Below are 26,821 nucleotides of genomic sequence, written 5' to 3' on the forward strand. Positions count from 1 at the left end.
AAGTAAGAGGCAGAAATTCAGCTTATACATATTGACATAGCACTGTGGTTTAAGTCACTTAAATACATTACATACTACTTAGCTACTTGATAGCTAGATCTGCAGTAAGAAAACACAATCTAAGTGTAGATAAAAAAACAGCTTTTGCGTTTGCAAGTTCACAGGAGGGAGCGGTTTGGTTTTCATTTACCAGAGTGCCAATGGACTGGTCTGCTGCATGATGACGTGGATGTGTGTGCAGCAGGGTCCCCAGGCTCTGGCCCATAAGGGCCAGGAGTCAGCCTCCTGCAGGAGATACTGGAATTGCTGTGCCTGCATCCATTTGTTTTACTGCTTATGACAGTATGGTGAATGCTTCCAGGAAAGCATTGGACCTGACCCTGATGTAGCGTGTTCAATCTATGGGTATGAAACTGGTGTGTCTAGGACAAGTCTCTTACACCTGGTTTACTGTATGCTCATTTGGCTTGTGGCCAGAAGTGCCAGATTCATTGCGTATGTCTCATCAGTCTGCTACAGTGTAGCTACAGGGCCAAAGGCAGAAACCCTCTTCTGAAAGCATCCTGCTCAGCCAGAAAAAGCAGGGCACAGAAGGAAGGAGATGGGGCCTTGGTGTTTACTTTTCTCAACAACTTTTGCTGATGTTTTTGATATCTTCTGATCCCAGCATCCTGCGGAAGGTGCAGATTCAACTCATCCACAGTCCTCCGAGAGTTATCCACCTAGCCTAACCCAGTTATCTGTGTTCCCACCACAGACAAAGGAGTGAGACAGGCATCTCCAAAAGGAGTTTCATCACACCTGTCTCAGACACCTACCATAGGAAGGGGAAAATTACCCTGTGGAGATGCCTATCTGGTTCCATTGACTGCACAGGAGCCTAAATAAGTAGCTTAGACTAGACAGCTAATATTTAGATGGGTAAAGATAGGTGGGTTGAGTCTCACCTTTAGCATTGGAATATGTTGCAATTCAGCTCTGGAGAATTTATTAGCCAAGTTTCTGCTGTATGAAACCAGCTTCAGCATAGGAACTGAGGGCAAGGGCAGAAAAGATCAAACACAGTATTGTAGATGTTTCAAATGTGCCTTGGCTTAGGCTGTTCCTGTTTAACACAAAAACTCTAAACTACACCACATTCATATGTCTGGGTCATTATCCTCACGCAGACTAGCTGGAGCTCAGTGAAATCCAGCCACAAATTAGTATGAGCTAAGACCGAGCTGAGACTGGTGCACCCAGTGTGTCTGATGCAGTAAATGACACTCAGAAAAAGTGATATTCACACTTCTTAGGGAAATAAAAGCATATGATATAATGGGACTTAAAATCCCATTGTCTTCAATGTATCATAAAAAAAAAATCTATTGCAAAAAAGGGCATTATTCTTCATTTTCTTCTAATTGCATTCTTTTATTATCATTTCTTCTCATTAATTCTGTGAGCATTTATAATTCTAGTTTAAAAAATGTTTAATCTTTAAAACATTCATTATTCATCTGCAGGAAGATCTACTTCCTTATTTTTCAGCTTAGCTCCCAGATCTCCTTTTTGCTGGTTTTACTTCTCCTTTTTAGGAAAAAAAAACGGACTAACATTTTTTTATTTTATTTTTTTTAATTTTTCCCCTCTCCAGTTGTGTCTAATTTCAATGAGGAAAGTACTTACTCAGTTCTTCAGTCTGACTATGAGTGAGAAACAAGCTATTACACCATAATTTCTTTCTCTATTGTGTGGGAAGTCAGCATTGCATCATCCCTAGGACTGAGAACAAGAGATGAAGATCCCTTCTTGGTGGGTGCGGTCCAAGGTTTGGTAGCCAATCTTCAAGCCAAAGTAAGAGTTCTTTTTGTTTTGATTTATTTCTTCTCCCTTCTTTCCCTTGCTTCCCCTACAAAAATCTTAAGTGTAAGATCAGAAAAGAAAAGAAAACAAACAAACAAACAAACAAACAAAACACCCTAGTGGTATTTTAAATTTTCTGCTTATGCTTAAAAACTGAACTCATTCTCTATTTCTGTAACTCAACTTTTACCATTTAAACATTTTTTTTTAAGCTGCTTGTTTCACATCTGAGTACTTGGGCACTGGGAATTGTCAACATGGGTAAAAGCAGGAGGTGGTACAAAACATACAGAACATCTATAAAAACTGAGATTTGGAATACGTTATTATTAAAAATGTAAGAACAAGTGTTACCCAAATCTCAAGCATAAAGATACTTTTTGGATATCATAACCAAATAGTTGTTCTTAAAGATATTTGCCAATAAATTGCTTATGCTATTTTGTAATGAAACCCTGGTTGTGTTAGTGGAATATATTGGGCAATTAATTAATAGCTAAAATAACGACTAAAAATAACTGAATGCCCTCTTAAGGAGGTGAAAAGCAGTTATCAAACAGTCAAAGTAGGAAAATTGGTATTAGCCTCTAGCAAAACTGAAAGTCTCAGAATTTTGCTCTATACGCTTTTTACATGAATGGCAAGGAGAACCACACCCTCCCTTCACCTTGTGTGATTTTGCTAAACCCCGCATGAGATCACAAACATTGCCTGTCTTCATGTTACAATACAGTTGCATTTAGCAAATTGGGGCCACCACCAAATTCTTGCTTACTCAAAATACAGGAGCTGTATAAGCCCAGGATTAACAGTTCTGTTACACGCAAAGGGAACTGTTAGAGGAGTTATTTCTGTTTACAAAGTATTGGATATAACTTGTTCCTTTAGCAGAAATGCACGTGAGCAAACTTGTCAAGAGAAATTCCAGGGAAAAGTAGTGAGTGGAGTGGCAATCTTTCCTCCTGTAGGAAGATTTTTCTCAGCTAAAAGGTATCGTTCCTCCTTCACAGAATGCTCACAAAGTCAATTTGTAAAACAAACAAACTAAGGCTGTAATTATGTATGTGTACATATATACATTATATTAGCAATTGAATATCCAATTTGCTTTTCAGTCAGCAAGTACTTTCATGTCTTCCGCTCGTGGCCCAGTACCATACTTTGCACTGCTGCAGTTCTCTACCCTCCTTCAGCCATCTCTTTTGACCCGATACCCTCTGCTTCATTAGCTCTGGTGTAACACACGTACAGCATTTTCATCTTGGGTGTTAGCGTGGACTAACACACGCGTATATAATGCTGTTTGCTCCAGGCCTTTCAGAGAAAGCCTTGCTAGACTAAATCTCATGTACAGACAACATAGTAGGCTGTTTATTCATGTTCTTTTATTTGTTCTGCATAATTGTCTGTTACAAATGACAACTGTTACCCATCCCACATTAAAGACTCTTAAAGAATCCAGGAACTTGTAAAAGTAGAATGAAAGGTGTGTCGCTCTGGAAGATGTTTAAAGTTTATGTGCCTACAGCAGGCATAACAAAAAGCCAAACCAACTTTCACCTGGTGGAAACCTAGACAAGGTGTTAACACCTATCTGAAATGTTGTCAACCGAGGAAAAGACAGCTTTCATTTGGCAGACTTTTCCACCAGAGATTACAAAGTAAGTACGTCAGTTCCACAGGGGCTGGGGCAATCGGGAACCCTTGAATAAACAACCTGGAACTGCTACTCAGGGTCTGGTTGCAGATCTGCTTTCACAGTGCTTCAGGTTGTTATTTTTATTCTGGGTGGTGTTGAAGATGTCTGACCAAAGAAATGCTAACAAAATACACCTTTCAAAACGGAGACTGAAGGAACTTAGAGAAATGGTCCAAGGAAACATAAAGCCTGCCTGTGAAATACAGCCACTGAAAGAAATACAGCCACAAAAAAGAGAGAGAGAGAGAGAAAAAAAAGAAAAAAGTCCCATTCAAAAGCTAACAAAAACAACCAAAAAGTCAATAAACCAGCAGGGATTTCCTGTCTGTTATCAGTTTTAGTTTGGTATAATGACTATTGAAGAAAGCTATTGAAAAATTCCTTTCTAGGTTGCAGTGGAAGTGAAACCGCTTGGTGTAGAAGGGCTCCCCAGTTCACTGGGGGGGGGCTGGCATCAGCTGTAGATCCTTCAGACCTCTGATCTGTGTGATTTCTAGCTGCTCTGTCACTGAAAATAAGGAAGGGTTTCATTATTGACCTGATGGCAACTGAAGAACGAGAGTATTAATACTTGTTGGAGTTAAGTAATATATAAAAGCATGTTTTTGACACTGAAGACTTTTCAGTAAGCGTTTTTCCCCACGGTTTCATCTGTTTCTGAATTATGCAAGGTCAGTTGCTCTGCACAGACACGAGGGGAACTCCCTGCCCGCTCATACACACCTATCACTACTGAGCGTTACCAGTAAGATTTTCACTCACACCTTCCCCCAAAATTCCCACGAAGGCCAAAAGGAGGTGTAGAGCTTCTGCTGTAGAAGCAGCTTGGGAAAGTTACGGGGCACTAAAATACAGGGTAAGAGTGCGTATGTCATGTTTTTGTTTTTAATGTAGTTTTTATGGAACATAGATGGAATTCCGTAACTCGTTGGTCAAGAAAATTGTTAACTTTATTAGAATTTCGTTAACAATGACGTTCCTATTAGTTGGTATTAGTGACGGTGAGGCTTTCACAGCTGCCATCATTGGTGTTTTTTGTTTTTTTATTCAGGATATGCAGCTTCTGGAAGGACACTGCCCTCCGTGGCATCCTTGAACGGCCAAGCAGATGGAGCTCACCCCCCTCCCAAGCTGCCAACAGGATTTCCCCCCCAATTTAATGCACAACAGAGGTGAGTTCTTTCTGTGTGCCGCCAAGTTCCCCTCAGCAGTGCCTTCAGGCTGATAACTGGGGAGATAACGAGCAGCCTTTGGCTATTCATTGGCAGAGGGAAGCTTCAACCCGCGCCACAGCCGCCTGACGGGAGGCGGGGGGGAGGCTCCCCTCAGAGCCCGGGGCGCCCGCAACGGGCAGCGGCGGCGGCGGCGGCGGCCGCGCGCATGCGCCGTGCGCGGGCGGTCGGCGGGGAGCGCGGCGCCCAATGGGCGGGCGGGGTGTGCGCGCGGGGGCGGCCCGTGCTGCCGGGGGTCACCTGACCGCCGCCAAGCCGCCGCAGTCGGGCCGCGGCCGCCGGGGCAGGAGCAGCCGGGGCGGAGCGGCGGCAGCAGGAGGAGTAACGGAGGGAAGGCTGCGGGCAGGCAGGCGGTGGCCGCGCTGCTTCTGTTGCTGCTGCCCCCGCCGCGGCGGCGGCGGCAGGCGCTGAGGTGAGGTGCGCGGAGCGGCCGTTGGGCGCCCGTTGGGCTGGGAGGTGGGGGGGGGGCGCGAGGGCAGCACCACTTCAGTGCGGGGGGGGGGGTGAGGGGGGTGAGGCTGAGGCGCGCTGCGCACGGGCAGCCGCAACCCCCCTCGGAACCCCCCCCCCCCCGCCCCGCGCGGTCTGGGTGCCCGGCAGGGGAGGGAGGGAGGGGAGGGGAGGGAAAGGGGGGGGGGGGCGGCCGCGGGCCGTAAACAAGGAGCCGCAGCGCCTGCCCGGAGCCTCTGCGCTGTCGCCGAAATTGAAGGGAATTGGGAGCGGTGCTGTGATGGTGGAGGTAGCGCCCTGCGTGCGGCTCCGTCGCGCCGTGGCTTCTGACAGACGCGTTGGTTTGAGGCGCTCTCGGGAAGGTGTGTGGGGAAACGTGCCTGGCTGGAGTAATGACTGCTTGCTGCCTGGAAAGAAATGCCGTAAGTTGGTTACACAGCTCCACAGATCCTTTACAGCCCTATAAACGGAGGGAACAAACACATAGGAATCTCCTTACCGAGCAGGAGTGAGTAAAGCAGTTAAGCTACGATGTCGTGTTTTGTGGGTCGAGTTTCCCCTTTAAAGGTGACTTGCGTGGCATAATTCCTCCTGCGTGTCCTGACACCTGTGAGTAAGCGGTGTGCACGCTTCCAGGTGGTGGGGCCCGAAGGTGGCAGATGTGCAGAGAGAAACAGTTGCTGAAAGCAGAGTATCCATGCTGCATGCCTTTCGTAAGGATTGTTCTGAGATGATTCCACTAAATCCCTTAGTATTTGGGCTTCTTTAGGTATACTTCTAGACTATATCTTAATACAGAAGGAATCTACAAGACATCTAGATGTTGAGCCTAGGGATATGGTTTAGTGGAGGACTTGTTAGTGTTAGGTCAGAGGTTGGACTCGGTGGTCCTGGAGGTCTTTTCCAACCTAGATGATTCTGTGATTCTGTCCAAATCCACTTTTGTAGGCTGGATCTGTTTTGTGAGGTGAATGGAGGCACAGTAGGTGAGATGCTTGGGAATTCTACTTCACTGGCACATGAAGTAACCAAAACAGATGTTTTAACTTACATCTGCTGAGTTATTGTCTTATACTCAAAAACATCCAAGACCTTAGTGTAATAGGATCTTAGTACCTTCAGGGTGTTTAAGCAATAGCAATTTGATGTTAATGTTAGAATTGTCTGGTATTAGAAGCCATGTTCTTCACCTGATCATTTTGATCAGGTAGCACTACCATTGGGCATAGAAAAAAGGTACTATTGGGGGTAGAATAGAGACATTTTTGTACTCGAGTGGTAATTTTGAGTCCCAAATAACTGCCCAGTGGTTTTGGCCCTGATATTTCTTCCCCTCTTCCCCCACCTGATCAGCTGAGAAAAGGTGTTCAGATAAATTTCTCATGTTTCCATTCAGCCATCAACCCAGCTTTCTCCCTGCTCTGGGCAGACTGGTGTGAAGGGAGGGATTGGTAGGCCAGTTGAAGGACTTGTCTCTGAGTGCTGGTGTTTTAATTGCCCCTTTGTGTTTTGCCACTGCAAGTTTCAAGAGGGAGGTTTTAGGGGCTGAAAAAAACTTGGGGGTATTTATAGCATAAGTTCTGTTTGTATGCAGCCCATAGTTAAACAGTGGTAACATGTTGGTTAATGCAAATGTGGGTAGGAACAAAACCTTAAGTGAGCAAAAAATAACCGCTGAAACAAACATGAAGTTGTGTGAATTCAGCCAAGTATGCCCAAACTGGGGATAATTTGTGAGGACTTCCTGCAGCTTTCCCTGTCTTCATTTCAGAAGTTAACAGTGGGGTGGTGTTGGGAGGGGGTGCTCACTGTGCTGAAGCAAATCATAGGCTGTGTTGCAAAAGTAACTTCATCTCCAGCAGCATGCTGTATTTTTCAGTTAAGGACCTTTTTGTGGTGGAGAGAGGTCTTGTTCTTTGGTAATGTGAAGGGAAGTCAGTGTTCTTTAGTGTTTTGTGTAAATGTGAGGTAGCAGGTCAGAGTAAAGTTCGACTGACCTGTCAGCTACTGAAACTTTACAAAGAAGAGGGAAGTGTGTTATGGAAAATTGGCTTTAGAAGCACTAGTGAAACACAAATTCAGTTTAACCATTAGATGTATGCTGAAGAGTGGAAGACCCTAGCATAGGGTCTGCTAAAATGTCTTTAGATTGACTGTGTCTTGAACAACATCCAAGTAGTCTTCAGGATCGTGTTGAGATAGTGTTTGTGAGTGACTTAATTTTAACTGTCAAGATAACATTTGGATTCCAGTCTTGGCCCATTAGCTAATACTTTCATAAGAAATTAAATAGCACTTGCTATCACATTACCGTTTGAAGTCTGGTACATTCTGTCTTCTAAACAGAAATATATAAATATTGCGAATTCTGATCAAACTTCCATATGCTTTTCTGTTTCCATAGAAGTGTGTCAAAAATTCTTCCTGATTCATGCCTAAAATCTTATTAAAATTCTGTTTGTTTCATGTGCTGTGAAGAAAGGTTGTGGAAGCAAATCAGAAGAGCTAAAAAGCTAACACCACGAACAATGTTACTTTCAAAAAAGAAATAGTTACTTTGAATTGCCAATATATTTGCTTCTCAGTTCTTTCTGGGTTGTTTCATACATTAGAACTAATGATGGTTAATTTACTATTTGTTGTAAATATTTTGACATTCATACTTATGAATGGATTCTGACTGTTGTTTATACATAATTCATGTGGTTTAACTGTGGCAAGGAGTAGAATATGTAGATATAAACGCAAAGGTATTTGTCCTTTAAGGCAAGAGTTGACAGTAAGTACTTGTTGAGCAAGCTTTGTTATTCATTTTGCCTTTCATCCTAAATGAATATTTTCACTCCGGGCATAGCCACCTTCCCAGAGTAACTGTTGAATACCGGCAGAGAAGACGGGTTGTAAATGGTGGGATTTTGCTGCAAAAGAGTTTCTGAAATCCCTGCAGTCATGTTTGTTTCTAGCACTGGAACAAACCAAATCCCACAAAGTGATTTTTCTTTTTCTTTTGTATCAGGCATTTAAAAAAAAAAAATTGTAGTGGTGTAAGTTAATATTAAACTGCAAATCAAAACACTTTTTCTGGCTTTGATATGGACTGCTTTATGTCACCTTCTCAGGGAAAGTGTTCAAACCTTTAGTCTGGTGAAAGTTCTGTGTTTATACAATATCCTAGTCTGTTTTTTTCTTTAAAATCCAGTCCTATGCAGTCTAATGTCTACTAGGATTCTCAATTCTCTTTCCTTTTTTCCTCTCTGAATTCTCATACAGATGGCTTTTTAAAAAAGTGAATCTCTAGGCTTAAAACCTGGAAAACAAATCGTGACTGTGAGACTTGTCAGTGGCCTGACTTTCCATGAGTCTTTACTTCTCACTTGTGACTTGACAAGAGTCCAAATGCTGTGGTAAGAATCACGCAGAAATGCAGCCTAATCATTTTTAAAAGCTCATTTTGTAATTAAGCTGTGAACAATACCATCCAGGTGTTTAGACTAATAAAGAATAGCTTATAGTTTTAATTATGAATGTGCTAATCATCTGAAGAGGAGACCTACTTTCTTTGTAGGAGAAAGCATTGTTTTTATGAACAATGCCAATTGCTGTAATCAAAAGGGTTTTTTAATCACTTTGTTCTTTTTAAAGTATTGTCGGGCTGATGATGGAGAAGCAGTAAACATGAACACTAAAATGCTTGTTCATCCCTTGTCAGCATAACGTGAATCAGCAGCTATTAACCGCTGTAGGCACTCATCTGTAACATAACTTCATTTCCTTAAAAGGCGAGGAAGTTGGGGGCAAGGACAGCTACAAAGCCTTAGAAAAAAGCATTTGCCATGCATTTCAAATAAGCAGTCTCTTACCCAAACAATCTCGTTTTAGCAGTAGTAAACAATAGTTGTCCCTTTGTGCTTTACATTTGTGGATGAGAGTTTTATTTTTGTAGAATGAAATAAATGTCTACTCCAAGGGAACTGAGAGGAAGATAAGTGACATGCTTAAAGTTACTTGATACATCAGCATCGGAGGCAGGAATAGCACTTGGGTTTTGCTTTTCAAGTTATTTTCTTGTCTATAATACCTTTTTCCAATTGCTCAGGTATTTAAGGGGTTCTAAGAGTACAGATAAGTTATGAGCATTGTCATTGCTGAGCAGATGTTTACTGGCTGCTGCATGAGAAATTAATCTTGCCAGTTTGGTTTGATGATGATCACAATAGAAAGTGCATCTGGATGTCCAAGTTAGGTGGTGGATTCAGGAGAGGTGACCTGCCTGAGCTTTGGAGCTGCTGAGGATGAACTGCACTCTGCTTCCTTGTATTTCAGGAACTCTACCTGTGTAATACTGGAAATTACTGTGATTACTACAGGGGATTGATATGCAGCAAGCCTTAGGAGGATGGCTGTTCACTAAGTAAAGAATAAGGAACAGGTTTTTGTTTACTTTTTCAGTAAATTGAGTAACTCTTGGGTTGGATAACTTACAGGAAATGTATTGTAGCGGAAGGTCTGGGGGGGGCGGAAAAACAAAACAAAACCCTGTGGTTGTTGACAGATTGGTGGTAGAGCAACATAACTGAGTCTAGGAATAGAAGATTAGCTCCTTTCAGGAATTTCTGAAATGGAGTTATTGGCTGATGGAAAATAAGATGCTGTTGCTCTTGAGAAGAAAGCATCAACTTGATAGGTTGTAACTTGTATGGCTTTTTTTTTTTTTTCCTTGGCTCTTGCTAGTACCGTTACTATCTTTGTAGAGCCTAAGACCTACAAACCACATGTCAGTTTGAGCTGGTTTATTACCCATCTTGCTATTGAGTGTATTACAGTTGATGGTAGCAAAGTACAGTCCTATGTTTTATTTGACAGCCTTTCACAGGTGATCATTAAGCTAGGATGCTCACTAGATTTGAAATGCAGGTGCCTGTGGATTCCCATTATCTTGCTGAGAATTACATACTTGAGTTTCTTTTCTGGGTCTTTAGATTTGCCCCACAGAGTTTAGATTGTCAGTTTGGCAAATCAGCCACCTCTGTCCTGAAAGTGGAAGCCTCCTGGGTAGGAAAAGTTAGACCATTATTGATTTCCATGGATTTGTATGCTCTGATTTAGTATTTTTAAGGACACTTGAAATACTCAACGCAGAATGTCCAAAAAGTATTTTAGTAAACATGTACACCAATCATAGGTGTATCCTTCTGTCATTTCTGCTTTTATTTGCATTGATTTCCATTCTCAAATATCTACCTCAGTTCTAAGTGCCATTTTAGTATTTTTTGGCTGTTTTCCCTGTAGGAGTCTGAGAGCCTATGGAGCTGACTTCTATGACTCATTCATTTTTTCTGGTTGTGAGTTTTCTTCTAATGCTGCCAGAGGATCTTTCCAGCTTCAGCTGGTCTCACATGCAAAAACATTTGCTTTAGCTTTAAAGCATTCCCTTTTGTATGCTGAAATCTCTCACCTTTTTTCTTTTTAGTGTTTGTGGTGGTTGAAAGCAAACTGAAGGATGCTGAATTTATTCACCAGTGTGAGAGCTGTCATGCTGTTGTTTTAAGTTACTTAGTAGTGAAGTTCTTTGGCAGCTGTTGTGGGCAGGCGGGGACATTTCCAGCTGTTGTTTTTGTCTTCTCTGGTTAGAAAGAATGATGGAAGTATACAGTAAACAACTATAAGCATACAGAACTGGTGTTATTTGATTGGTTTTGAATCAATAAAAAGCTTTGTGGTAAGCTATATGACTTTGGGGGGATTTTCTGACATAGATGCAAAATGCAGGCTATTCTGTTTAAAGCTTTAGAGTCCAAAGAAGTTCTTAAATAGTATGTTTCATTTATTTTGTCAATTCAGTTGATTTTTATGATCCTGTATGTTTGGTATTTGTTATAAATAAAATATTTTGGACAGCATGGAAGTTCTAGAAGTTCTCAGTAGGAAGGATGGTTGTTTTTTTTGTTTGGTAGTTTTCCAGCAGGCATCCGGATGAGCATTGAGGCGATGACTTGAGGTAATTGCTGCTGATGTTAAAACTCGCAATGAGCTGATGGGTGACATTTTATTGTTTTAAGGTTTCATATGCTTTCTTAACATACACATCTTAGTGCTGTTGCTTTTGGTTAGCAATAGCACTTTCCCTTTAGAATAGGATTTCTGTTTATCTTTGTGCAACTGTAAAGGGCTTGATTGTTGGGGAATATCGTGAAGCTTGGGTTGAACTATGTGAGAAAAGTGGGTGCTCCTTTTGAGTGTACATAAACTGTGTTTTGCTACCCTTTGTGTAGTGGGAAAGTTACCCCATAGCATTAAATACTTCAGCTTCATTGACAACTTGATGCTTCAGAGCTTCTTTCACCTCTGGCATAAGGCTCTTCTGCCAACCACAGGATGTTCATTTGCATGTGGGCTTCTACCTTTTGTAGTGGTGCTGCTGAGCGTGAAAGTTACAGGTAATTTACCTTGGGCCAGATTCCTGCATGTGGAGGAGAATTGTATCATGTGCGCTGTTACAAGGTTTTATCTGGGTAATATGTTTCCACTCTTACACTATCTATTCCAAGATAATATTATCTATTATGTTCCTTCTGTAACTTAGTAACTGCAGTTCCTTATAGCTTGACATTGACTCCACCAGGGTGATCATCTTTGGAACATATGCAACTTGAGTCAAATGGGGACAACTTAAGGTTTTCCTGAAGATCCAACTCTAAAGTGACTCTTCACTTCCCTCCATACCAGTACCTGCTCTAGAGGATTACTTAACCTGGTTTATTCTGCCATCAACAAGGAGTTAAGAAGTAACTTTTACCGACTGTAATCTATCAGATGAGCATACCTGAAGTCTGGTTTAATTTTACTTAAAGTACCTTACACTTTCTATACTATGCAATTACCTCCATGTTAGTAATATAAATTAATGAATAACTTCAATCATGAGGAAAATGGGTCCCGGTGAGATCTCTTGTTCCGGATAAATCTGGACAGGCATCTTGCTCTAATCTCTAGACTGTATTCAAAGAAATTTCTTTCTTTACTTAACATTGTTGACAGTGCTAATTCCCATTAAGATAACAAATATTTTGTATGTCCTTTTGTATTTCGTATGTCCTTTGAAAATAAATGCGTATATATTAAGTCAATTAAAGCAGAGATGTCTAAATCTCCTGAAGACAGTAATTTTACAGGTACCTATTATTCATGATTTTTCTGTTGAGCCCTATCGTGGAAGGGATGAAAGAAATCAGTATAACTTCGCTATGAAGCAGAATAGGGTTTTATAGCCAGTATTTAAGAGAATAATTTTGCCCTTAAGCAGAATGTTCTTGATCACAGTGGCTGCCTGATAAAGAATGGTAGCTTTACAGTCACATGCTTTACTGTGTTTTCAAAGTAGAGCTGGATTCATTCAGCTGCAAGTGTTTCTCCAGGTAGCTCTTATACTAGCACTCATGTTGGTTTCTTTCCTCTCCCCTCAAGCCTCTGAGGTTTTTAGGTGCCCAGAATTTCACGAGAGGAATTGAAGGAATGCCTTTGTACTGACGGTACTAATTTTTCTTCCACTGACAGAGGATTCATACTTAGTGACATATTGTTTCTTCTTTAATCCTTTCAACCTGTAGTATAAGGAGTACTTTAATTTTTTTTAAGATCTCTTTGGATTCCCCTTATTTTTGATGGTGACTGCTCTATCAAATACCTTAAGCAGTGTTCTTACCTGTTTCTGTTTCTTAGCTTCTTTTGCATACAGCAAAATGTTTCTTAGGTTATACTGACCGAGTGAACAGGGGTTGTGGACACAGCCATAGGCTGACTTGCAGTATTTCTACAAGCTATCTGTGCCTGCCTCTAGTTTTCTTTCCTTAAGTGTTCACTTGAAAATAAAGATAGCATGGTAAAATAGGAGACCGGTAACTTTCAAGGAAGTAGTTTGTCACTGTTTTGAGTGTCCTGTTTCCTTTTTTTTTTTTTTTAATTATCTGCATCTGAATTGTTGGGGTGGGGGGGGGGGGGGGGAAGAGGGGAATCCAACAGCTGTTTGTTGAAGAGATGCAAGCTCCACACCTGTACTGGGGCAGGGAAGGGCTGTGAAGGTCTGTGCCAGGGGAACAGTTGCAGCTTGAGCTTGCAAATTACACACCTCCTTAAAGTGCTATCTAATTGCCTTCTCTGCTTCAAACCTCTTACTTACCCCCTTTGGCCATCCGTAAGTAGTATTAATGGAAGTAATTTGTGGGTGCTCCAGAAGAATAGTTAAAGTAGGAAGAACCCAAAACAATTTAGAAAGTATTTTTTTTTCCAATTGGAGACAAGAATACCGAGTTTCTGCTAGCATTGTGTTTGTGGATGTGTATATAATGACACTTTTATGGCCAACAGTATTCTGAACATAGAGTGGAAAATCTAGTTGGCTGTCATGACGTGCTATAATGGATGTGTGGCCTTGCCTTTATTACACAACTGGAAAACAGAATTAAGACACAGATTTGACCTTTGTTAGTACTTCTCTTAAGTATGACAGATTTCATACAGTGCTTACATTTTTCCTTTCCTGTTTGATACTTTGTTTTCATGAGCATTGTCAGTCTTCTGGTTGTTTTCCTTTTGATTTCTCTCTGCAATATATGAAGGTTATTAGATTTTTACAGAGAAGACATTTAGTGCTTTGGGATTTGTTTTTTGCTTTTTAAAGGTTCTCTTAAATTTTGAAATGCTTAATGAAATGCCACATCTTGTGTTTGGGATATTTCAAACTTGTCTCCTGTTTAAAAAAAAGAAAAAGTGGGGGCTTGAGGCTTAATTATTGGAATCCTCACATTAGAAAGTAAAATATTCTATTACCTGAAAAATATTAAATCAGGTTATACTCAAATAAAATGCTTTCACCCTTGAAGAAACAGAAGGTGGTGTTCCCATGTAGAAACTTTTTTTTTATGGCAGCAACAACATTGGAAATTCATTATCAGTGCTTCAAGTAGGCTGCACGGGGTTTTGAAAGCACATTGTATGCCCTGTAGAGGTGAAGTGGAACGGGTTCAGCTGTCTTCCACGCATATATATGCTACTGTTCCTCTTAATCTTCCATGCTATGAAAGTGCAATGAACTTCAGATTTTCACAAAACAAAATTTTGTATTTTTAAGCAAACACCCCACAATGGGCTTACTTTCTTGGTCAAGTCATGACCCATAGTTTTGTTAGTGAAGCTGAGTGTGCAGTATTCCATTAGGGAGTGGAAGGTGTGAATCATGTTGACACTCTGCTTTACTGGAGTCTGGATGTTTTAAAAGATCACTAAAAATGCTTGTATCCTGTGAAAATAGCAGGAGTTATGAGTAACTAGAAGTATAGCTTAGCAGGGTAGCTGTTGTTTTTTTGCCCTCTTCTCTCCCTGACTTGTGAAAGCTTCCCATATCTGAAAACTGAGGATTCATATTGGCTACAATTTTATTGTTGTTGGGAGCTGGCATAACATAACAAACTCGGTTGAGCAATACAATGGTTGGGTAGTTTTGTGTCAGTTGCTGTCTGCAGTTACAGTAACCCTTGTGTAGAGCAGTCCAGAGTAATGGAAGTGCTTAGTTTGTTAATGTATCGCTATTCTTATTGACACACTTTCCTTGTAGATCACTAGCTAGTTCTAAATCCAACTTTCTGGCTTCTCGATCAAGCTTTAGGTGTGAAGATGCTTTCTATTATGCCTTTTTTTTTCTCTTCTTGAAAGAAGGCTCAATCCAAAGAAAGTAGGAAGTTAGAAATGCAGTGTAAAGATTGGCCTTGGAAACGGTGTTAAACTTTGCACTCTGTAGGAGGGCTGACTTTTCCTAGCTCTTTATTTCTCAAACACCAGGAGTTCAGGAATAGCTTCAGGACGCTTAAGAGTTTATTTCTGAGACCTCGATATTATGTCATGTAGTGTTATAATCCAATGAATACTGTTATTTCAGAACTTTGTTCCATCACACCATTGCCAGGTGATCTGAATCAGTGTTCCATTATGAAAGAAAACTCTTGACAAGCATGATCCAAATAGCAATGAGCAGAAGGGCAGGAGGAAGGCTGCATTGGAGAATTAATGAAAGTGAAAAATAAGAGAACTAATGTGCTTAAAAAGTGAAGTATTTGCTAGAGAGAAGGTAAAAGCATTTATTTTTTTTTTTTACTGCAAAAACAGGAAGAATTGTTAGAAGATTTGTTTTATCTTCTTTAAAAAGTAGTTTACTCTGTACTGGATGAATCAATAAACAAATAGTTTAGTAGCATCTTGGTGGATTTTGGATTAACAGATTTGGGTTATGTTTCTCTTTACATTTCCGTAGTGTTGGAGTTACTAGCTCCATAACTAAAAATTAATGCTTAAATAATTTCTAGGCATTACAGTAAAGTAATTATTAATGACTTGCTGAGGAAAAAACGGTCTATATCACTGAAGTCAAGGGAGAATGTGTTTTTTGGTCTGTTCAACTATTAAACCAATACTGAAGATGTACATACCAAGGTTTGGATATGTTAAATGCTCATAATCATGTATTTGTGATATCATGAATGAAATATTAGGTGTTAAGCTTAGTCTTAGAATTAGAACAGGTAATGCATGTTTAACAGTGTCCTTTTTATGTTCTAGTATCATCAGTATGTTACTGCTGGGTATGATTTTTATGTACACTACTTCTTTTTCTTTCTCCAGATTGGAAGAGTAGAAGCATGCTTTCCACTGAGACTCACACCAACACTTGTGATACAGAATGTCTCTAAGTGAGAAGAATAGTGTGGTTTTTGCATATGAGTCCTCTGTACATAGTACCAATGTACTTCTCAGTCTTGATGATCAGAGAAAGCAAGATATTCTTTGTGATGTTACTATTTTAGTGGAAGACCAACGTTTTCGGGCTCACAAAGCTGTGCTAGCAGCTTGCAGTAGTTACTTCCTTTCAAGAATTGTGGGCCAGTTGGATGCTGATCTTATCATCACTTTACCAGAGGAGGTGAGTGTCACTTGCTTCTGTATTTTACCTGTCTGTTCTTCTGATCCATTTTGTTCAAATCTGTTTTACAGTAGGCTGGTGCTAAACTGAGATTAGAAATTAAGGGAAGAGAACTGAAGGGGAAGGAATTTTGGAGTTATAAATCTGACATTGATTTGAGGTAAAGGCTAGACAGAGGGTATATCACAGTCTGACAATAAGTAAGTACTGTGCTGGGGAACATGTAGAGTAGAGCTGTTCAATTAAGTGTATATTACTTCTAAAATTGTGCACCAGATTCAAAGCATATGAGCTTGTCAAAAACAGCTGTTTAACATAGACCTCAATTGTTGAAGAGGCACTGCAGAAGTAGTCATCCTATACAAAAAGGGAATACTTCTGGAGTAGTAAACAACAAATGAATGGCATTACTATTTCAAGCTTTACACTAGCATCATCGAGGTTTTGTTTAAGAAGGTTTGAATAATACAACCATGCTTATATGCCTTGCTTGCAGCTTGCCATTGTTGTTTTCCTTCTGTTCAATTCCCCATCTTTTTGCATGCATAATTAGCAGCTCGATCTTTTTTTCTACTGTATTTTTATACTTTTAAGACTGAGAAAATGTATTGCAACTACTTGCTTTCTCTTTCCAGTTGAAATCCACACTCTTAAATCAGATTGAATTCAAAGGCATGCAGTGGAAATGAGCCAGAACCTGTCATCCATAGGCAAGAAAATTGATTATTAGATACCTGAAGCATTCAAGACATTTAAAGTTTTCAGTTGGTATTTAGTTAAAAGCATTCAAGACACTTAAAGATTTCAGATGCCATTTACTTAATAGCATTCAAGGCACTTAAAGATTTCAGATGGTATTTATTTAAGAGGCATGAGGCAAACAAATGATTGGATTTTATATTAACCACTGTGCTTGTAAATGAAAAGTCAAGAGCCTCCAAGTGCTCTGTGCCAAGAAGCAGCAGTAAGCTTAAGAGTTGGTTGGTGCGTGATCAATGGTTTTCTGGGAGGTGGCTTTTGATAATCAGCCTGGTGAGGGGGATAGAAATAACATGCCAGTTGTCGACAAGTCAACTGAAATCATTAAAGCAGGAGGCAAGGTGCATGCCAATGAATATTTGTAGTGACGCAACACTAGTGACTTGTTCACGTAAAAGTGAATTAAGTGCTAAACGTAATGCATCAATATATGCACAGTAAGCCCGTATCTCATTAAAATAATCCTTTCACTATAAGGTTCTGTATCCAGAATCTTCCTGATTTGATAACAAAAAGGAAAACCAAAAGGGGTCAGATGGTCTCTAAAGAGTTTCCACGATCTTTGCTATTCTCTGATCAATGACTTTGTTACAAACCTATACCATATCATAATATCACTACATTACTTTTACTCAACTTCTTTACTATGTATGTGCGTTCTTTTTCCCCCTTTTTATTCTTGATAGCTTACTATGTTGGTAGCCTGAGTATCTTCCCTGTTAAAAGAAAGTAATGAAAAGAGCTGATAAGGGAGTTAGGGTGATGGGGACACAGTCATCATTTGAGTAAGAGAGGAGAACTAGTGACATGACAAACTTTTGAAATGATGAAAAATAGGATATTAGAAGAATAAGAAATGTACATCAAAGTTGGAGAGGGGGAACAGTCTGTTGTAAAGCGCTGGAGTTCCCATGGACCTGTGAACTCAAATTGAGTTAAAAGGGAACCAGAGTTTGTAAACAAAATGAAAGAATTTAATAATCCTGATACCATGAGTGAGATGAGTCCTCTTAAGTCTACAGTTTAAGAGCATCGTTTAGCATTACTGATGTAAGAAGCAAAAATACCAGTGATTAAGAGATAAGATTCACTTAGATCTCATCATCTACTTGATAAGTTGCTGAATCTGAAAATGTTTTTGAGCTTGTCTTCTGGGAACTGCTGAATACTTTGAAATGAGTCAGTTTATGAAGCTGCATATATGAGAGAGACAAGTACTAATCACGTGGTTTGGTTAAAAAATTCTTAACCTTTTTAATCATCCAAGGTATTTGAAATTTAAAATGAAAGACACTAGTCCACAATCTGAAATGCCAAAATATTTTTGGCTTTAGATTTGTTCATATACATTATATTGTCAAAACAAACTACTGATGTGTTGCTATCTGTTCTTTCTGCTGTTGTTTTCCTACCAGTGTTTTTACTAAGAATTTGAATTTGAGCCAAAAATGCAAATGAAGTTTAATGGCTTCTGCAAGACCTGCTTTTTAGGATCAGTCAGTCCAAGAGTCATTCTAGTCTATTTTGTTCAAGGATAGACATCTAGATATGTCTAAGAGAAAGTATAAGGGGTATAGTGTTTTTTCTCTTATATTTATTGCTAAAAAACGAAATATCTGCCTTACGTAGGAAAAACAGTTCTGAAATACTGTACTTGTTTTGTTTGGTTGTGTGCATAAGTGCAGTTTGTTTGTAAACCTACTACAATGATTTGTTGGCTGTACTAGGTTTGAATAATTCTTGAAAACGTATGGATGAACTGTTTTTTTCCCTGCCCATACTGTTAGGGATGAATTAATGTGATGGTGTAATCAGTATTCTTGTCTCCAGAGAATACTTGAAACACTATTTTAAGAATTCTTTACAACAAGGTCACAAGATTTTATTTCAGAATGTTCTTTTGCTGAACTGTCTCTGTGCAGATCCCTTCAGCTGCATTTCATGTGGTATTTGTTTTTTTTAAAAAAGGAACTCAACTGATTCCTAAATCAAATTGTATTGTACAGTAAACTATCTTGCTGGCAGAAGAATTCAGTATAGTTCATGCATTAATATGGCACTTTATTCAGCATAAAGCCCTGTTCTTTTAAAATTAAGAAGGGTACCAGAGCGTGGGCTTGAGTTTGAGTAGTAATAATGAACATATTGCTTCATCTTCCCTTTGCAGAGAAACTAGTTGAGGTATCATGTAACTTGTAATATGATGGTCTGTTTACACTTTGCTTCATGATTCCTTAGTAAATTGTTCTTGTGTAGAACTTGTGATGATACAGTCTTGCTCATCTTTGAGTTCTCTTTTAGGTACTTGTTCTGCAGTAGAAACTGAGGTGATAATGATGGAACTGTTCCAGTAAACCTATGTACTCCAAAGAGGCTTTAAACTGAGAATAACTGCTGTTGGTGTAGGGTTTTAGGTACCATTGTTTACATCCACGGGAAGAAGAAAGGAGTAGAGTGGATACAGTAACAAATATGTGGTCAAATTCCATTATTTCAAAAACTTTGATATCAGTGATGCATTAAACTGAGCCAATAGCAGTAATTGGTCTTCAAATAAATGATTAATGCCAGCAGCATCTTGATCTTATTGTAGGGTAATTCATGCATAACTTCAGTTTGAAAGATATTTTTGTAAAATTGGAGTTCAGTTACTGGTTTTCAGCGTACAGCAATATTTTTCGCTATTTAAAAGATTTATCACAGCGGAGAAGAAAATTGCCATAAAATATACAGGATAAAATTGTATCAGAAGGTTTGTTTTACAATGAGTGTGGCCAGATTTCCTCTGTGGAACAACTGTTGCTTTTCTCTTGTTCTCTATCCTGATGACATAGTTTACTCACTGGTAAATGTGAGTTCTGCGTGTTTAAACCCATTTACAACACTGGTGCTACAACTGGAAACTTGGCAACTGAACTTCCCAGTGTACTGGAATTGGAAATACAGAGCCTTGTTCTCTTTCATACTATATGTCCTGGTCGAGAGGAAGCGAGTGAGAGTTGGTCGTGGTTTCATCCCGAAGGAAGTTGGCCTTACTAATATTCTTTTCTTTTTTTTTTAAATAGGTAACACTTAAAGGATTTAGTCCCTTGCTTCAGTTTGCATACACAGCTAAACTTATTTTAAATAAAGACAATGTGTCTGAAGTTTGCAAGTGTGCTGAATTCTTGGGCGTACACAACATTGAAGAGTCCTGCTTCCAGTTTCTCAAATTCAAGTTTTTGGACTGTAAATCGGATCAGCAGGAATGTCCTAGGAAGAAATGTTGTACACAACATTGTAAGAAAGCAAACCCTAAAATTGGCAATGTGGATGATGGAGACCTAGAAATAGATGATGAAGCAGAAGAACTTATAGAAAAAGAATATATTCAAACATCTCACACAAAGCTCTGTAAAGATGAAGAAAATCCTAAAACATCACCTGCTCTCCAAGATAACACCAATCAAATGTGTGATCCATCACATTTAGAAAAGGGTAACATCTCCAGCTCATCTTCCCAATGTCCAAAGTATAGGAAATTCCAGAAAGCTTTTGGAAATGACAAGGTTCATACTACAGAGTCCAATTCCAGTATTAAAGACACTCAGGTGCCATCGATTGCAACTTTTCTTGAGAAGGAAATATCTGATAATGATGGCACACGAAAAGCTCAGGAGTGTGTACCTATGCAGCTGGTCTCAAAATGTGAAGAGACTCAGGTAAAAATGGAAGAAGGGGAAGAAGATGCTGAGGAAAAGGAAGAGTTGAAGAGGGATTCTGTGACTCAGAGCGTGTCATGTCCTGTGGAGAAAATTGATGTTGCTGCTTTCCCTCAAAACACTGCTGCACCTCATGGACTTAATTCTGTGTCTTTTTTGCATACATGTGAGCAATATGGTAACTTGAATTTCAGTGGTGTACAAAACAACACGGTCTTAGCTGAAAAAACTGTAACAAGTACTGGAGTTGGAAATGACAAAACTGAAGGTCAAGATGATGCACCTTTGAAGGTTGATTTGTGCACTAGAGAAGCCATTAACATTACGTCAGCTGGTGATCGAAGCAGTGTGGAGAGAGAGATAGCAGAACATCTAGCAAAAGGGTTCTGGAGTGATATTTACAGTACAGAGCCCTGCCAAATCCATTTACAGTCTGCAGTTCTGAAAGAATGCTCAGAGCCTGTATATTCGGGGAAGAAATCAGAGTGTCCATGGCTGGGTATCAGGATCAGTGAAAGCCCTGAACCTTGTTCTCAACGAACTTTTACAACATTGAATTCTGTCAACTGCCCCTTCATAAGTAACCTTAGTACCGAAGGATGCTCCAACAGCTCTGAAATAAGCAGTGGAGATTATGTTCAGGGACAACAGCAAGAACAGTGTCCCTATAATTATGTGATAAGTTTAGGAGAGGATTCGGAAACTGACACCGAGGGAGACAGTGAATCCTGTTCAGCAAGAGAACAAGAATGTGAGGTAAGAACATCCTTCTGTATTCTTTGCTTCCAAGTCTTTTAAGTCCCTACTCAGAAACCCAAGTCCTGTTATTTTGTTGTGGTTGCTTGTTCTAAAAACTTGGGAAATTAAACTTAAAATTACCATTTGAAGATCTATGTGGGAAATCACTGTTGATTCAGGGAGACTTAAAGGGTTTTGTTGGGTACTGAAGTGCCAGATGCTTAGGTATTCGATCTCTTCAGATATTTCTGTGGAACAACTTGATCAAAAGGTGTTAGGAGTATTTTAAACCACAGCATATGGATTCTGTTTTTTTCCTACTTCATTTAAACATAACTAAATTTCATGGTCTGTTTTCTAGAAGCTTAAAACACTCCTGTTTTTGTTTTGAGGTGAGAAGGCAAAACGAAAATTGAATTTCCAAGCTGCCTACAGTAGCTGTGTATTTAAGACTACTTTTAATAGCATCACCTTCTCCAGAACTTTGGCTATACTTGTTCCCTTGAAATGCAGAAACTATATGATGCTGCTTTCCTACATGTCACTGCTTTGGTAGCATTGTAGACAGATGCTGTAAGTAGTCAAATCTCAAAAAGATTTACTGTGTAAATAGAATGACTTCTGTCACAGTTCCTAGAATTGTAGAATTGCAATGCAACTCTGTGTATGGTAGGGCCTTACTGAGACTTAAAATAAGTGAAAGCTGCCATTTCTGTAGAAGGTTGACAGGCCATAAAGGGCTAGATTTGGCTTAAAAACATTCCTCATCTTTATATTACAAAGAAGAAAATGGCATCATAGCTTAAGGTAATACTTTGCCGTTTGTCTGTTTATAAATCAGTGATAGCCAAACACAAGAAGGGTGGTAGTTTATTTGCTTTTTAAACAAATTCCAGATTTTTAACCACTGCAAGGTAACACTTTAATGTACTCAAATAGAGGGGTTAAAATAGTTGGGTGCTTAATAAAACCTGACACTTCTTTTGTAAAGATGGCTCTTGGTATTTATCAGGGCTGTATGATCTGCATGTTTCTGATACCTGCTTCCATAGCTCAGGTGTACATACTACCTACATAGACTGACTTAGTAGCAACAGCCTGATTCTTCTCCAGCATTAAGAATTATAAAACAAATACTAACTGCCAGTAACTTCTCTACTTTAACTGCCTGTTTCATACTAACTTTGCCTACAGTAAAGTATAAAAATAGATACAGAATACACTCTTAGTAGCAGGTTAGAAGAAACTTCAGACTGCATAATGATTTATGCAGTCTTTTATATTTATGCACCACCTAACCATAACTTAGTTTTACAATGTATCACCTAAGTGATTTGCTGTACACAGGGATCAATTTTTGGTGTTACTCTCAACATTCTTTTGAAGATCTAGTGTAAATGTGCTCAGTTATTTCTCCCATTCTTGAGCTCATCCCTTTGAAACCCCTGGATTTTATCCACCTCATCTGATGGCTATATTACTTTGCTCTTGCTTCTGAGATTAAGGAGGGAAGATAAGTGTTGTGATAACGCTTATAATTATAAGACTTGAATTGACCTGTTGGAGTATGTGGAAACCAGTTTCACCTTTGACTTACAACTGTATCTTACATTCTAGGTAAAACTGCCATTTAATGCACAAAGGATTATCTCACTTTCCAGAAATGACTTCCAGTCATTTCTGAAAATGCATAAATTAACTCCTGAACAGTTGGACTGTATTCATGATATCCGAAGGCGAAGTAAAAATAGAATCGCAGCACAGCGATGTCGTAAGAGGAAACTTGACTGCATACAGAATCTTGAATCTGAAATCGAAAAACTGGTATGTATAAATATTCATTACTAATATTGATCTGAGTCTTTCTTTAAATGTCATCTTTGGGTATGTGCCAGTAGCTTGAGGTGGCTTATTATTTTATCCACTTAAGATAAAATAAAGCTCAGAGAACTTTCAGTCTTAAAACAGATGACTTCTTGATAAGTGTTAGATTTTTCTTTTGCCTACTCTAAAATGTATGCTTTTCGTCTGTTTTTCTGTGGTAAAATTTTATCACAGCATAATCCTTTGTGAAGGCTGTTTCAGAACTGCCATCAGTATTGAGCTTAATTACACAGAATGATTCCCACACTGTCATCTCATCCTGCTCAGTTTTCTACCTCTCTGTACTTTCTTGCTTTGTGCTTTTTTTCTTCAACTCGTTATATGGCTCATGGTCAAGTTTACTGTTACACTATTGTTAGTAATTGTCCTTGTAACATACCAGCACAGGCTGGGAAACCATTTCTTGAGTCTTGAATCTTAAAAGTGAGACACGTGCAGAAAGGCAGAAGACAGAGCAGAATGCAGGAAGCTGCTTGCAGTTTTATCAAGATTGTAGCTGAGGAATTAATGCATCCAAATTTCTCTACAGGCATCTGTTTACATATTTGCTACTCCTTTAAAGTGATAAATGTGTAGCTTCAGACAGTTGTGTGTGATCTGAAGTTCTTCTGGCAGGAAAGTTGTTGCGAATGGCTTTTCTCTAGTGTTTGTTTCTGACCCTCTCATCTCAGTCTTGTTGTTGATTACACCAGATGAACTAAAAAGTTAGGTTCACTGTACTTTTAATTTGTGTCTGGTGATTAAGATTTTGTGCTCCATGTAGGTGAATGTAGTATCTGCATCAGGAGCATATGTAGTCACGTAAGCATGTTTTTTTCCTTTTGACCTTGAAGTGAAAAAGAAAATAAAACTAGAGCAAAGGACCACAGGCTAGAAACTTATTTTCTAGAAATGCTTTGTCTTTCACATTTTTTTTTCTGCAGCAAATGCGAGACTTTGAGGGAAGGCTGAGAGTGCCATACAACCCTGATGAGTTGACAGAGCAAGTCCATTTAGTGTGCTGAATGAAGATACTCAAGCAGGGAGGGAAATCAGGTGGTTGTGCTAATAAAAACAAATTATATTACTCAGGCTAAGCAAGGAGCTGTTTCTGACATTTCAGAACTTTGTTTCTGTCGTCTTATGCGATTTCTGTTTGTTTTGTAACTTTGTCAACATTGTGCAACAGTTTGGGGAGAAAAATTTAAAGACATGATTCATCTGCAAGATTAGACCTGTAGTTGACTAAACGATAATTACAGTGTAATATCCTTTTTTTCTGTGGACCTACATTAGAACAGAATGAACGTCTGCTGTTTGACAGAGATTGCTGTGAGAGCGCTAGACAATGAGCATTGAGAATTGTGAGGTGAAGCCTGAGTTCTGCATTGTGCTCTAGGCACAAATGTTTCCTGTCACTTTTTTTTTTCCCCGAGTGGGTAAGTTTCTTCAGAACTTCTTGAGAAGATGATGTTTTGGAGCTGTTGAGAGTGTCTTAGGGCAGCTGATGTGGTGCTCTGTCAAACTTGTGGAAGTTGTGCACAAATACAGAAACTTAGAGACTTGTCTAGGCATAAGTTTTGGGTGGCTGGAAGAAGAGACATCTAAAGAGTGTTGTGTGGTACACACCCAGCTTGCTTTGTGCATGACGACTCCTGCCTCCCTTCTGCTTTTCTGGGCTAGTCTTGGGTCTCAGAAGCTGGTTGTTCTTCCCACAGTATTCTCTGTGATGTGGCTCTGAGAGAGGATAATGAGGTATAGCTATAGTTGGAAAACTTTGGACAGGTAGATAATACTGTGTGCTGTTAGGAAATATTATTTGGCAAAACTACCCATACTGGTTTCCAGTATATGCAGCATGTTGTCTTGTATGGATGTCTGAGTTGTTGCTTATCGGGTTTTTGTTTTAATCTGAGAAAAACATAATATTTGTGGTACATTCTTGAGAAACCCCTTTATCTGGGGCAGACATTAACCCCTTGCATTAGTAGAGGCTGGAGACTGGCTGGGAAGTAGCTCTGCTGAAAGGGCCCTGGGGGAGTGTTCTGGGCATGAGCATGAGTCAACAGCTGAGCATGAGTCAACAGCTTGTCCAGGCTGAAAAAAGGCTGTCAGCATCCTGGGTTGTATTAACAGGAGTGCAGCCAGTGGTTTGAGGGCAGTGATTGCGCTCCTATACTTAGCACTCATAAGACTGAATCCAGAATACAGTGCCCAGTTTCGCCACCGCCCTCCCTGTGCTAGAAGGACCTTGACAAATGAATAAAATTAGGAGTGGGGTCCCCAGGACTATCAAGGCTGAAGTACTCGTGTGAGGAGAGGCAGATGAAATGGGGCTGCTTCTGCTTGGGGAGAGATGGTTGTGGGGAGAGCTAATAGCCACCTGCCCACATCTGGGGGAAAGTCATCAAGATGATGTAGCTGTTGAGAATGGGAGTACTCCTGCCTCCTAGCAGGTAGTGTTATTCACAGCACAGGAGCTGGAGACACTGTCATAAAGAGAAATAGGAGGTTTCAACTGGATATATGGAAACCCATTTACCACTGGGGACGGGCAGGCAATGGAGGAGGTTACCCATAGAGGTTGTGTGGGCTCTGTCATAGGAGGTTTTCATGACACCACTGGACAAACCCCTGAGCAGACTGATCTTACTCAGAGGTGACTTTGTGCTCAGTGGGAGGCTGGACTACAGACCTCCTGAGGTACCTTCCCATCCAAGTGATTCTGTGAATCTGAAAGTCTTATGTTAAGCTCCACTTACATGCAAACAAAAGTACTGCTGTGTTGAATCGAACTGCTCTCTGAGAGAATTGGATTTAGTCATTTCTCTTGACCAGCTCTGTACAGAAGACCATCTTTGACCCTGGGTCTGGGAGGGGTGGAGTTAAATTCCCCACAGCAGCCCATGGAGTGTTGTGTCCAGCAACTGCAGCTAGAACAGCCCTGATATCGCAGCAGTGTTTTGTCTATTGCTGAGCAGGCTTGGCGCAGTATCAAAACTCTCCTCCCTTTTTTTTCTTTTTTCCTTTAAACGATGCTTATCTCAACCTGCAAGCGTTTGTTTGCGGTCATATTTTCTCCTCCCCATACCTCTTCCTTTGACAACGTCAGTTGGCCATTGGTGTGAAACCACGACAGACCCTCCTCGTATAGTCCATGTAATCTTTGCTGATTGACCTTTGGGGTGAGCCTTTGTGTTCCTGTTGTTCACTCCTGTTCTGTATGTGTGAATACATGTGGGCCTCTCAGGGAAAGATTGGCTTCATAGAAACAGCTCTTTCAGAACACCTGTATGCATATCCACCTACCTTGTACTTTCTGACACCAGTTTTAGACTGTGGGTACTTTTGAGGGGGGGGGGGGGGGGCAGAGTAAAGGACAGCTGGCCTCAAGAAACACTACTTCCTTGGAGATCCCATGGCTCAGGAGGAGGATGTGTCACTGTGTGACAGGCCATAGCTGTGATCTGAAATGCAACTGAGATCTTGTTATATATACTATAGCAAGGAGAAATGCATGACCTAAATAGGTTCTTCACCAGCAGTGAGAGTTCTTAATTTGATG

General features: G+C 39.9%; 1 protein-coding gene across 8 annotated transcripts in view; it reads left to right on the forward strand.

Annotated features, from left to right (window-relative positions):
* The first annotated feature begins 1,680 nt into the window (after positions 1–1,680).
* Positions 1,681–26,821, forward strand: part of BACH1 (BTB domain and CNC homolog 1) — a 29,968-nt gene continuing 4,827 nt past the window's right edge. Inside the window, exons 1-5 of one of the 8 annotated variants that reach the window (XM_013097865.5) lie at positions 1,681–1,836; positions 4,596–4,716; positions 15,898–16,195; positions 20,020–21,411; positions 23,011–23,217. In XM_013097865.5, coding sequence (XP_012953319.1) covers positions 15,956–16,195; positions 20,020–21,411; positions 23,011–23,217 — 1,839 coding nt within the window. In that variant the 5' untranslated portion in view covers positions 1,681–1,836; positions 4,596–4,716; positions 15,898–15,955. Of the gene's footprint in view, positions 1,837–4,595; positions 4,717–4,988; positions 5,194–5,413; positions 5,649–8,496; positions 8,631–15,157; positions 15,347–15,897; positions 16,196–20,019; positions 21,412–23,010; positions 23,218–24,200; positions 26,566–26,821 lie in introns of those variants that run through there. The other 7 variants (XM_072026268.1, XM_027449237.3, XM_027449235.3 and 4 more) reach the window with 7 other exon arrangements.

This window comes from Anas platyrhynchos, chromosome 1 (genome assembly GCF_047663525.1).
Source record: "Anas platyrhynchos isolate ZD024472 breed Pekin duck chromosome 1, IASCAAS_PekinDuck_T2T, whole genome shotgun sequence".
NCBI classification, from domain to species: Eukaryota; Metazoa; Chordata; class Aves; order Anseriformes; family Anatidae; genus Anas; species Anas platyrhynchos.